The sequence below is a fragment of the Gracilinanus agilis genome, chromosome 5, assembly GCF_016433145.1.
Source record: "Gracilinanus agilis isolate LMUSP501 chromosome 5, AgileGrace, whole genome shotgun sequence".
In the NCBI taxonomy this organism is placed as follows: domain Eukaryota; kingdom Metazoa; phylum Chordata; class Mammalia; order Didelphimorphia; family Didelphidae; genus Gracilinanus; species Gracilinanus agilis.
This window is the reverse complement of record NC_058134.1, coordinates 31,220,827-31,234,685: the sequence shown is the minus strand read 5'-3', so window position 1 is coordinate 31,234,685 and position 13,859 is coordinate 31,220,827. Positions and strand designations below refer to the sequence as shown.

The 13,859-nt window shown below is 48.5% G+C and overlaps 1 protein-coding gene across 1 annotated transcript in view; it reads left to right on the top strand.

The window, feature by feature from the left end:
• The window catches only part of LOC123249129 (ubiquitin-conjugating enzyme E2 E2), a 334,090-nt gene that overhangs the window by 257,984 nt on the left and 62,247 nt on the right, over nt 1-13,859 (top strand). Inside the window, exon 3 of the mRNA XM_044678116.1 lies at nt 2,904-3,036. Within this exon, the coding sequence (XP_044534051.1) occupies nt 2,904-3,036 (133 nt within the window). The remainder of the gene's footprint in view (nt 1-2,903; nt 3,037-13,859) is intronic.

Genomic DNA, 13,859 nt, shown 5'->3' with positions numbered 1-13,859 from the left:
GGGGGGGGGGGGGGGGGGGTTCCTGATTGCTTACTTCACCTCCACCGATAGGGAAATGGCGGACAGCCGGGCCTGCTAAAGGGAGCAGCCGGGATGGGGGAGGGGCTTCCGCGTGCGGGGTGAGGATTGGCTGAAGAAAGGATTCGGGTGCGGACGGAGGGGGGTCACTGTCCGTTCAGACGCACAGACGGAGGGCCATCACGCTTGGACAAAAGTCTGGCTCGTTCCTTTGGCCCCAGAGGACGGGTCTAAGGCGAACGAGGAGAAGCCAGGAAGCTGCTCCGAATGTCGGGGAAACTTCCCAGCTCGGGAGAAGGGGTGCCGCCCCGGAAATGGCCGGCCCTCGGCTGGAGAAGCCGTGCTGGGGGTCCTGGAGGAAGGAGCGGCTCCCAGGGGGCCTCGCTGCCTCTTCCTGCGTGGGAGCCGTGTCCCGTGGGGAAGGGGAAGGCGAAGGCGTCCCGGCATCTTTTTGCTCCGGTCTGTGCTCTATGCAGTCTGACTCAGAAGCTATTTCTTCTGTTAGCCGAGCCTATAATGCTCTTCTCCGATACTTCTCTATTTGTAATGGGGCGATTCTGGCTCGGGGAGGCACCAAGTGCGTGAGGGACGGAGCAGAGGAGAGGGGCTGCCTCATCGCCATGACTGAGCGGAAGGAACGAGGCTCCGGGAACAGGACTTTCCGAAGGGTTCATAGAGGATTGGCACCATAAGATGTTTTTAAAAATTTGTCTAGAAGGGGCAGCTGGGTAGCTCAGTGGATGGAGAGTCAGGCCTAAAGACGGGAGGTCCTAGGTTCAAATCTGGCCTCAGACACTTCCCAGCTGTGTGACCCTGGGCAAGTCACTTGACCCCCATTGCCTACCGTTGCCACTCTTCCACCTATAAGTCAATAAATACACAGAAGTTAAGGGTTTAAAATAAAAAAAATAAAATAAAAATCTGTCTAGAGCTTCAGCACTGCCTCTGGTTGTCCCATCACTTTCCCATCCTGTTTGACTCTGGTTTTCATGGCAACGTCTGCCATTTCTTTCTCCAGCTCATTTTACAGATGAGGAAACTGAGGCAGACAGGGTTACGTGACTTGCCCAGGGCCAGCCAGCTCATAAGCGTCTGAAGCGAGGTTTGAGTTAGGAAGAGGAGTCTTTCTGACTCCAGACCCAGAGCTCGATGTCCTTCACTGTGATCCTTCCTCGCCCAGATCCCCTGCCACCAGCCCCTTTGAGCCCTCTCTTGGGACAAATACTTAAACACAACACCCTCAAAAATAGCCGGCCTGATTACAGAGGTGACATTTGGCTCTCGGGTTCTCTTTCTAGAGAAAGCAAATGTGTTTTATCACCTGCGTCTGGGACCAAAATGGTGATTGTAATGAATCTGAGAAGTCCCACTTTGTGCACCAGAAAAGCCATTAGAATGTAGCCTCCTTGCGGGCAGGGACTATCTTGCTTGTATTTATATCTTAATGCTCAGGAAGGGAACCTGGCACATAGTAGGTGCTTAATTAATCCTTGATCCCTGAGGTTTTTTTAAAAAGCAATGAACTTTTTATATATAAAATAATTTTAAAATAGCATAGCAGGGAAGTCTTCAGTGTATTATACTTATAATTTCATCTCTTTGCAGCAGAATATGAGCTCCTTGGGAGCAGAAACTTTGTTTTATCTTTATCCGTAAAAATCTTAAGGGTGGGGGGGACAGCTGGGTGGCTCAGTGGATTGAGAACTAGACCTAGAAACAGGAGGTCCTGGGTTCAAATGAGACCTCAGACTTCCTAGCTGTGTGACCCTGGGCAAGTCGCTGAGTAACCCCCTTTGCTTAGCCCTTACCACTCTTCTGCCTTGGAACCAATATACAGTATTGATTCTAAGATGGAAGGTAAAGGTTAAACAAAAAAAAAAGTCAACCATTTTAAGTGCCTGATGAGTGTATCCTAAATCGAATAGTTTTTCTTTAATTCCTGCCTAAATCTCTGCTTCAGGGTTTTTAACTATTTTAAGTTTAACAGGTAAAAAAAGAGGCTTTAATAGAATCAGGCTGAATTCTTTGTTCTGAGGTCCAGGGGCTCTCCTGTGGGAAGGAGGAAGAGGAATCTGTAAAGTTTATCTATTGGTAGAACTTAGGGTGTGATCTGTCCCAAGCCTTTTGACTGTGGACATCCCTCTGCACCTCAGTTTCCTCATTTGTAAAATGGATCTGATCACAATCTGTCTCCCAGGAATGTCCTGAGGCTCAAATGAAATAATGTGTGTAAAAGTGTTTAGCACCAGCTCACTGTCGGCTGGCATTATTGTTACTGGGAGCTTCTCTAGTTCCTTTTGCTCCAGCTCTCAAAGACAGTGAGGTTCCCGAACCCCTGTTACTCCGGTGGGTTCTTCTGCAGTCCGACGTTTCTGAACTGCAGGGCTGGACAGCCGGCGTGCAGGCAGAAGGCTCCCATCGTGGGTGTCTCAAAGGTGATTTGGCTTCAGGGCTCCCCTCCCCAGTGTTCCAGGTCAGGGTGTGGGAGGTAAGCCAGCCCAGGGCACGCTGCCTTGCCCGTAGTGGGCCAGAACTTGAGGATTTCAGAGAATTAGGCCAATCCTTCATCCTGGTCAGGGGCTCTGGCGTGGGAAGGAGGCAGAGGAATGGTACCTTTCCCCTTCCTTCCTTTCGAGCTTATCCTAGGCAGTATTTTGAAGTTCGCAGCATTTGTACCCAGCGTCTTCTTAGCCCCAAATCTTCATGGTCTTCCTTTCTTCTCAGCAGTGATATTGAAACCATTGCCAGCGGTGAGCAGGGCGTTTCAGCACCTGACCCGTGCTGGATCCTTAACCTCTGGACGGCTCTGTGATCCGTTTGAGTACTCGTGTAACTCGTTCTCGTGGTCCCTTCTAAGCATGTCCTCTGTTCGTTTGTCATTGCAGCGCCGGACCCAAAGGAGACAACATTTACGAATGGCGGTCAACTATCTTGGGACCCCCGGGGTCTGTGTACGAAGGAGGGGTTTTCTTCCTCGACATCACCTTCTCGCCAGACTACCCGTTCAAACCACCTAAGGTCAGTATGACTCGTCAACAACCAGAACTGTCATAAATGCACCTCACTAGGTGACCCGAAGAAGTTCCCGGGCGTGAGAAGGAAAGAACGAGGCGATCTCTTTCCCCCCTTTATCCCTAATGCCCTTTTCCTGTAAAACTCCGTAACAATTTAGAGCTACCCAAAGGAGAATGGGGTGCCTCCCTGGAAGGCTTCAAGCAGAAGCAGAGTGATTTCGGGTTGAGACTATGGTAGAAGGGACACCGTGGCCGTCAGGTTCTGGTTGGCCTTGATGGCTTCTGAGGCCTTTTCCAACCGTGTGATTCTCTGACATCTGAGAGGAAAATGAGGAAACCCAGGGTGGGAGTGGGAAACCCCTGGGGGACTGGTCTGGGACTAGGCTAGAACTAGTTCTGGTGCTGATAATATAATTGTGGCCAGCTGTGAATCAGAGCTGGGCCCGAGACTAGAAGCCAGGCAGAAAGCGGTTTGCTACCTATTTCACCAAGTTTCCCAGGCCATGAAGACCGTTCTCAGTGGAAGGGAAAGGGTGACACACGGATTGCACAGTGTTGTTTAGACATCCATGATCAGAGTTTCTGTGACATGTACTCTGTCTAACAGATGGTTTTCTGTGTTGGTTTTGGAAAAAACAAATAATGCCATCTCATCAAAAAACATGATAACTAACCAGCTTTTGATTATTGGGGGATTAATGCTGTGGTTCATGGTTCTTCCAGTTCTAGACTTACTTTCCTTCCTTTTTAGACATTTCAGTAAAGAAGGAGACGGTGTGGTACAGTACAAAGGGCACTGCCCTGGCATCAAAGTTCCCATGTTTGAATGTCATCACTAAAACTCACTTCTGTAAGACCTCAAGCCTATCACTTTGTGTCCTGGGGCCCCACTTTCTTCAGCTGTAAAATGAAAGATTTGGAATTGGTGATCTCTGAGATCTCTGGTCCTCGAGGGCAGAGTTGGGGGTCAGAAATCCTGGGTTTAAATCCTAACTCAGCCGCTTCCGAGGGACCTTGGGCAATCACCAACCCTCTCTGCCCTTGAGCTTCTTCTTTTATCATATCAGACTGAACTAGAGTAGGAACTCGATGATCTCTAAGATCCCTTCCAGCTCCGTCTGTGTGATCTGGACTATGTCCATTGTTGATTTATTTTCACACCGAGGGCTCCTTTGGCAAGTCCTATAAATCACCTGCATTCCACTAGCTCCACTGGGGGGGGGGGATGCTTATTTCTGGAGAGGCTTTTGACCCAGGCCTTTCAAATTTTATTCATTTTGTGCTACTGAAGGAAGTCGAAGTTACTCTGAGGCAAAGGGTGCAGGAGGGAAGAAGGTGGAGGAATAAGCAAAGAATAACGTGATCTTCAACTAGAAATTCTGAATCAGTTCTCCCCGATTCCTTCCTCCTTTCCCAAGCATCTCCCTCATCTTGTTGGAGAGAGGGGGGTTCCCTTCATATCCAGGCTAACAGCCGTAGCAGCACTCTCACGGTGGCCTTGTACAGTGCCCTCACCCCCAAAATGGGCCGTTTCTGAGGGCACCAAACAGTTCCCCCTTTCCTGATGGTCCAAAACCTTTGCTAGTGTGACTGTCTCTCCCGTTTACATTGGGATTACCCGTTGCATCCTGGCAGACCGTCTGGGGTGTTGGCACCGTACTGTGAAAAGTGTCCATTATCAGACGGAGGACAAAGCTGGGGAGGACAGAAATGCCACAGGCTGGAATGACAGACCCAAAGGATCAAGGTGGAAATAAGCAGGGATGAATGCCCAGGAAGACCACCTTCACAGCCATTAAGCTGAAGAAGGCCTGAGGCTGTTCGCTTAGGACACGCTCGCAGCGAGCCAAAGTCTGACGTGACTGTCCAAACGAGGACGTGACCGCAGGGTGCCGTCCTGGAAAAGGGTGTCCAGACCAGAAGCAGCACTAAGCCTGGACAGCTCGCCGGACCTGGGATTTGCATTTTAATTAGGCTGCTGAGGGGCTCCTCGTGACCTGAGGGCAGGACCAGGATTCTGAGCCGTCTGGGCTCTCTGTTGGGGACCTGGAGGAGGAGCTGGCAGCCAGCCCCCCAGTGGGAGACGTGTCATGTGGCAGCCCCAAGGCTCTAGAGGCCACGCTCGGCCCAGGGAAGTGGCCATCAGTGTGCCCTGAGAAAGAACTTCCTGACATTAGAAGTGTCCAAAAGGGCAGAGGTTGGCTTGCAGGGTGTAGTGAGTGCCTCGTGGCTAGACGTGTTCGAGGAGAAACTCGATGCCTTCCTGTCAGAGGTGCTTCAGAGGGGACCCCTGAAGTGAGCGCTAGGCCAGGCTGAGGCTTCTGGCCAGAACCGCCCTCTTTTAAAACATAGATAGTTGAATGAATAAGGAATGTGGAAAAATAGAATTCTATCCTAAGCATCATTAGCTCTCTATTTAAAGGAAAACTAGTGGTTTTTTAAAACCTCAGTGATGGTCCCCTCAGATTCTAGAACTGCGGCTTCGTTCTTTATACTCACTTCGTAGATACTATTTTTTTAAGGATTCAGATATTTCCTGGGATTCTTAAGGTCAAGAAAACTATTTGAATGTCTCCATGTGCTACAAAGGGATTTATTAAAAGGAAAAGAAGTCCAGAGGACAGATTTTCCTGCTTGATTTTTCTTAAAGATATTATGTATGATCTATAACATCCCTGAAGTGCTTCTCTGAATTTAAGGAAGGCAAACACAATGATTATGCATTAAATTTTTAATTAATGTTTATTGAGGTGGCATATTCATTGTCGTATGGTTTAGTGCAGGGATGGCCAAACTACAGCCCGGAGGCCAGATGCAGCCCCCTGAAATGTTCTATTGGCTGCCCCACATTATTCCTAATCTGACGAATACAGTGAGTAGGAGACAATACAATGAAACTTCGAAAGAGTTACCTTAGAAATAGACTGACAGAGGAGCATTTCCTTTCCTTTGGCCCCTCTTTAAAAAGTTTGCCCATCACTGGTTTAGTGGTCATAACACTGGCCTAGGAGTCAGGAAATCTGGATTGTAACTCCAGGTCTGACATTAGTGGTTGTACAAGCCTGGCCCACTCATTTACCATCTCTGGGACTCTGTTGTTCCTCATTTATGAAAGGAAGGAGGAAAGAGAGGGAGGGAGGGAGGGAGGGAGGGCCTAGAGAAGTTCTTAACCACCCTTTGTTAGTTTGAGAAAACCTATGGACTCCTCAGAAAAAGGCTTTATTTATTTATTGGCTGGTTTATTTATTTATTTTACCCTTACCTTCCACCTTAATAGCAGTTCTAAATAATTGGGGCTAAGTGACTTGCCCAGGGTCACACAGCTAAGCATTGTCTCCAGGTCTTATTTGAACTCAGAGCCTCCTGACTCTAGGCCTGGCAGTCTATCCACTGGGCTACTAGCTGCCCCAGAATCATGTTTGTAAATGAACATAGAAAATACATGGGATTATAATGGAAACTAAAGTTTAGTGGAAATTCCCATCTAATTTCAGAGAAACCATGCCCCATGCCCCACCCCCCACCAACCTATTCCCGAATGATTTAGGGGGTGCTGGATTCCAGAAGTCCCGCTTTAGGCCATCACAAGAAAAGAACAGAAGTCTTAAGAGAGAGCCCCGGGAGGGAGGGAGGCCCCAAGTCAGGACAACTGGGGGGTCCTGCTGTCACTTTGCTGGCCTCTCTTTGAAGTGGGGAGAACTGGCGGTGCAAGGACCGAGGGGAGGGCAGGGAAAGCACTTGGTCCCTGGGCTGATCTCCGGCAGTCAGCATTTAGGAAGCACCTCCAGGCCCGGCTGCACCTCCTGGGCCGGGCGCTGTGCTCAGCTCCGGAGACTCTGGGCACACCGAGGCAGCCCCTGCTCCCCTGGGCTAAGGGAGGAGACGAGTCCCGCAGCTCTGGGCAGACAAGACGGGCTGGGCCGGGCCCGGGAAGGCGGAGGGGCTCCGGGGGGAGAGTCCAGGCATGGACAGCCGGGGCCCAGGCCAGGAGTCGGGAGCCGGAGGGGCTTGTTCCAAAGCAGCCGGGAGGCCCAGAAGAGGCCGTGGGCAGGGGAGGATGAGAGGATGAGAGGAAGACGCAGGCGGCGAGCCTGAAGGCCGAGCGAGATCTTGTAGCTGATCCCAGAGAGGATGAGGAGCCGCCGGATTGGTGGGTCCGACAGGCCCGGAGCAAGACTCATTTGACAGCCTAGTGAGGGCTGGCTGGGAGCAGGGAGAGCCTGGTGGCAGGCAGAGCCGCGGCAGGGACCGGAGGTGGTTCAGGGGCTCCGACCTGCCCTTTGCCTTCCTCGTGACGCCCCGCGCCGCCCAGCTTCCGCTCCAGAATCTCCCTGGGCTCTCCTCTGCCCAGGCTGAGCGCCGACTCCTCTGTCGGGGTGCCGTGCCGGCCTCCAGGGCGCCCTCTTCGTGCTCTGGCCTCTCCCCTCCCCAGGGCCTCCTGCCTCTGCCCCTACCCAGCACCCGCCGGGGACATCCCTGTGAGCTCTCGAATCCAGCCCAGACCCTGCCTTGGCCCTTCCCGTCCTTTCTGCCTTTCTTGGCTTCTGACGGATTCCCCTCTCCAGGCGGTCTGGCCATCTTGGCTTCCAAAGCACTTTCCCAGCGCTGGACGTCTCCTGCGACTCCCCCCGGCCGGGCCCACCTTCGTGCCGGAGCCGCCTCTGAGACGCCGCTCGCCCCGCCTGTGGGCCGGTTTTCTTCTTTGTCAGAGCAGAGACGAGCCTTGTGCTTTGTGGGGTGGCTTGTTTGGGGCCCCGATACTTAGCACAAAACCTGGAGCTGTAATAAGTCCTCACTGATTTGTCAGCTCGACTCCAACAGACCCTTCTCAGGTTATGGCAGTTGGTCCTGTTAGTAGTTTGTTGAAGCAAATTCCCCCATTCTCACGTAGAACAGAAGCTCCATTATCTGCGTAATAACCTGAAAAATGCAGTGATTAGTGACTAGAACAATGAGGGATTAAACAAGCGAGAGAGGACGCACGGACGCATGGACGGACGCACGGAGAAGAATGATCCGGCGCAGCAAAGGTCTCCTCGTTTCAGCGAAGACGGCCGTGTCTGACCCTCTAGGAGAGGACGAGCCGCCCGTAGAGAGTTCACGGCGGCCAAAGCCCTCGTTGGGGGCTGTTTTCCTCCTGTCGTTGCTGAATTGACAAGCCGGCTGGACTCAAGCCTGACTCCGTATGGAAAATGTGAATGTAAAAACATCTTTAAATCTAATGGTAAAGCGCATAATATCTTATTAGCACGTTATCTTGGGGAATAGAAAAGTGGGAGCCGTGAAATAACCGAACGACACACACAGACACCCTGAAAGGAACCCCCTCCTCTGGGCCTCCCCCAAACACCTTAAGTACTCCGAAACCTTGAGGGCGCCTCAGCCGGGGGCCAGCCTCCTGAGCCCCCGTCTCTGGTGAGGTTCCTTCTAAGTAAGCAGCAGCCACGTGAAGACATTGTTTGCTGCAGGGCCACTTGGGGGGGACACCGTGTTGTTCCCCTGCTTCCGGCACGTGCGGTGGGGAGCTCCGGGCAAACAGGAGGGCGCTCGGCGCTGCTTGTGCGGGTACTCCGTAGCCCGCTCGGGGGTTCAGAGCTGGAGCAGGAAAGCACCTTCTTTCATCTCGTGTCAGGACAGTCTGCTGCTGGGAAAATGCCCCAAAAGAGCGTGCGGCTTCCACTGGCAGGGATGCACCCTCTGTCCTTCGAAGGGCGCCTTCTGGGCGGTTTGACCCGCTCCGCTTCCTGCGTCTCCTCTCCTGGGTTCAGAGAGCTCCGCGGCCCGCCTCCTCCTGGATGTCCTTCACCAGACCAGTGTTCTCGCCAGAGGCAGCTTCCTGGCCAAGGGCCAGGCTGGAGAGAAGCCTCGGTGCACCTCGACGCCTCACTCGTGTTCTTGGGGTTGGTCCTCCAGGGGCCCCTTTGGTCGAAGCGTTTGAGAATAGAAGTTCTGGAGCGGCCGGACAGCCGATGGCACCTTCCTAGCAGCTTACAGCAGGATGGTTATGAAGGGAAATTAGAAGTCATCACAGGAAGGACATCCTGGCTGTGACGGTGCCCTGATGTCTGTCTGTCCTCCTACAGTAGGAATCAGGCATTTAGTAGAAGCAGTGAGGGGCAGAGGGAGGCACGAGCCCTCCTCTGGATTCCTGACTTGGGACCTGGGGCAGCACTCTTAATCTTTCTTGCCTTCAGAATCCCAGGGTCATAGAGACACATGACTTACCTAAGATCATCCAGACAGATGTTAAGGACAGTGACAGGGACCCAATCCAAGTCCTTGCATTCTCCAGACACAGCAGCTTTGCCTCTGCCCAGGAAAGAATGGCTGAACAAGAAATGGCCTAAAGTTCTCTAAAATCCTTTCCAAGTTTCAAATTCTTGGGATTTAAATTTTAAGTCTTTTTTTTTTAACCCTTACCTTCCCTCTTGAAGTCAATACTATGTATTGGCTCCAAGGCAGAAGAATGGTAACGGTAGGCAATGGGGGTCAAGTGACTTGCCCAGGGTCACACAGCTAGGAAGTATCTGAGGTCATATTTGAACCCAGGATCTCCCATCTCCAGGCCTGGCTCTCAATCCACTGAGCCACCTAGTTGCCCCCAACTTTTAAGACTTAAATGTCCTTTTAAGAAGAAATAGCCTCTCTTCCCCTCTTCTTCTTTCCTTTTGGTAATATTCACTATGGCTCAGCTCTCTCCTGTGTCAGAACAGCCTCAAGTCCTGTCTCTAACACATGCCATCTGGGTGACCCTGGAAAAATCGGCGTAAGCTCTAATAATTGAGGAACATTAGCAGGGGGATTTTCCTATCAGGAGACCCTTAAAGCAATAAAATCACAAGTCCAGATTTAAAAAAAGACTCCTTAGAACAGAACTTTTTCAATTAACAAATTTTGTTTTAAAATATTTTTCTTAGTGGATGCCAAAGGTATTTTACACCAACTGACTATATTGGTTTCATCTTTTTAGTATTTTATTTAACTTATACAAGTTAATATAATGTAATTAACTTGAAAGAGGTCAGGAATCACATTCTCCAGTACGCACTTGATCTCTTTTCCAAGTGGAAGGACACGGTGGCCAGATTTATGTAGGATATCCCTCCATGTTGGTAGAGCACGATTGCTGACTTTGGAAGCTCCCCATACTGGTGAAATCACAAGTTCAAACAAAAACAAAAAAATGAACAAGGAGGATGAGTAATGTTGCCTCCGAAAATAGCAGAAAACAGCTTGCAGAGAGCTTGGCAGGAGATGGAGCTAAGGCAGATTCTCCTGGAATCTTTTGTCGGTGAAGCTGGAAGGAGAACATGTAGGCAGAGTGGAACAGTTCTGTGGATGTTTAGGTAGTGATCTCTTCTCTTCAGAGGTCACAGTGTAACTACGATATTTGGACGTCCCCAACTTAGTAAATAATGAGGACAGGCCAGTAACTCTAAAAAGTAGGGCTTGAGTCAGGAAGACCTGGGTTCAAACCTGGCCCCAGATACTTCTTAGCTGTGTGACTATTAAGTCATTTAAGCCCATTTGCCTAGCCTTTTCCCTTCTGTTTTAGAGTTATTACGGTGGCAGAAGGTAAGAGTTAAAAAAAAAAAAGTAGTAGATGAACAAGCACGTAAATCTGATTTAATATATGCCACAGAAATTTAAGTTGCAGAGATATAATTTTATAGGTGTTCAGGGATTGACTTCTAAGGTAACTCAAGAGAGTAGATAGGATCCCTGATTTAACTCATCTGCCCATTTTCTCACTTCCACAAAATCTTTATGAGTAATCTCTGCACCCTTTGAAGGTGTATCCTTAATGAAAAACAGGCATCTTTTTGCAGACAGTGCTCAAAAACAGGCCACATTTTTCATTCTTTCAGAATTGACGCGAAGGGGAGACAATATAAGACCAGACCAGATTGTCTACAATTGACTGATTTTAGAAAAGCATTTGATTTTGGTGGAACAAGATCCAGCCTTAGAGGTTTTTTCTCACAAAGTGGTCCTCACAAAATATATTAACAAATCCACTGTGTATCAACTTCATGAGGCATAAAGTAGGAAGATTTATGTGTTCACCATTGTTTGGAAGGATGTCCTACCAAGAGTTTAAATAGAAGGATTCTTCACCAATTGGTTGGAGGTTTTTCCCAAATGTTATTTGAAATTGGCATTGTTACTCATGGAAGTGAGTCCAAGAACATTAGAAATTCTCCTTGATTAAACCCAGTTATTTAAAAGAAACTAATCTAACCTTCCACTTTAGAAAAAACAAGGTTGATAAGTAATACATATTGTCTGGATTATAGTATCCAATTGGATGGGCAGCCTTTGGTTCGTTAATAGAAATACCTTGATCAAGCACAATAGGTAGAGAATAAGATGGGCCCAGAACTGAGCTGACAAAGGATTTTAGGGTTTTGTTTTGTTCTTTTGGAATATGTGTATGTAAGTATGTAAGACAGAGATCTAATTTAATTTGAGAACCTGTGCAGTATTTTCAGTCATGCTGAGTTGTTCCCTGCTGCAAAAGCCTCTTTAAAAAGCAAAGAGCTATCATCTAAGGGGGTGCCCATTATTTGGGGAATGGTTGAACAAACTGGGATATAGGAATGTAATTGAATGTTATTGCCCTGTAAGAGATGCTAAAAGATTATTTCAGAGTATCCTGGGCAGTATAAAGTGGTACAAAATGAAGTGAACAGGACCAAGAGAACAATTTTGTATTAAAAAAAAAAAAAGCAACTTTGAATGACTTGAGAATGCAATGGTTGTCCAGGTCTTCAGAGGCCCTTCAAAGACACGCTGTCCTGCCTCCTGACACCTGATCAACTCAAGGGGCAGCTAAAGGCATGTATTTTTGCACCTGGCCACTGCGTGGTTTCATTCGTTTGCCTATGCTTCATGTTATGTAGGATCTGGAGCTAAGGGCTAATTGTGGGTGTTGAATCCTAAGTGGGACACCTAGGAAGAATAGTGAACCCAAAAGGATCACCCACTGCAGGTGATGTTACAAGAGTATATTGAATCTGCTTATCCCACACTCCAGATGCCAACAGTATCCCAGGTTACCAGCCAAGCAAGGAATCAGCTCATAGATTTATTCAGCTAACTCTGCCCACCTGAAGCCCTGTATCTTGGATAACACCTTTGTCTGACTGCAGATTGATCAGTAATGTTAGAGGATATGAGAAGCCTCTTCCCTTCCGTTGTCACAGGATATAATCCACTAGAGCCCACTAGATCTTTGATGAATTTCAAGCAAGTCATAAGTTTAAAAATGATTTAATATCTAATATACTTAGGGGAGGAGGAGCAGGGTAATGGCTGGGAAAGTGGGGATAGGAAATCCTTAAATATATTTAGATGATTATATTGTTGATGAATCTTCACTCGAATATTGCTGACCAAAGTTTGGTTGTTAGTCTAGTTGAAGGCCGGACAAGCCCCAACCTAAAGTCAAGGTTATCCTGCTGAATGATAGGTTTGTTGGTCTTCTTGGTCAATGTAATTCAGAAACAGGGATTGATGAATCAGAGTTATAACTGGTTGCTAGTTGATGATTGAATAGAGCACACCTAGGCCTACCCAAAACCACCCTTCACCCAACCAAATAACTCATCACTGAGATCCAGATGGCTTCAAATCTCTGGCTTTTATACCCGAGTCTAACTGCCCTGGCTCCTGCCAAACTCGGTCCATTCCACATTCTAAGCAGGCAACTGTCCATCATCTTGACTCCAACATGGCTGTCAAATGTTTTCTTACATTCACTGTTCCAAAGGTGTTCTTATCCTCTTGTTTTTAAGTCAAGGGTAAAAGTTTGGCAGTCTTGATGTCAAAATAAAAAGGGCCATTGAAATATTTTTCTTAAATATCACAATAGAACAGAATACAGAAGCACAGGCATGCAGGATAGTTTGGAAAGCAACTTGAGGAATTTTCTAAGGCAAATGGCACACATGGAGATACATGTTTAATACGTAATCCTCTGCTCTGTATTTGGAAATGCTTTTTTAAAAAGATATTCTCTCAGGGATGCCGCATGACTTAGGAGAAATCAAACACAAATGATGCCAAGTGCAGTGGTGCCTGGCAGAATATGGATGGGACAGACTGATTTTTAAATACCTGGTATGTCCTAGGCACTATTCTAAGCATTTAACAATGACCATCTCATTTTCTCCTTAAAATAATCCTGTGAGGTCAGTACCGTTATCATTTTATAGTTGAAAAAAATGAGGCAGACGGAAATGGAGCAACTTGCCCAGGGTCATACAGGGAGTAAGCATCTGAGGCTGGATTTGAACTCGGGTCTTACTTACTCCAGGCCCAGCATTGTGTCCCCAGCTGTCCCTTTGACTGACCTAGAAGAGCATGCCAGTAAAGGGTTTAGGAAAATGCGGTCCAGGATAGGTCTAACTCAATGGGGGCAGAGGGTAACTGGCCAGTGGGAATTGAAGCAGAATGAGGCCTCACAGTAAAGAAAACCAGAGGAAGGCCAAGAGCCTCCTGGAGACCATACTTTGTGGAGGATTGAGTGGCCAAGGTGTCCACAGACTGAGGTGCAATGGAGGAGTTGTAATCTGAACCTTGGGAAGGTTCAGAGAACAACATCTCGGAACCCTCACTGATTCCGAAGTAACCCAAGCCAGGAGAAAGGTCTGATGCCCAGAACCAGCTCTTGTTGACAGTCCAGACAGATCAGGGGAGTCCATTGTCCTCTTGGAGGTCTTTAGGTGACCTTGGCCTAAAGAAGGAGGTGAGCTGTGTACAGGGCTGGAGGAGGACAAGAAGGCCCAGAGGGTCGCTTGGGCTGGGAGGTGGTTAAGGGAGATA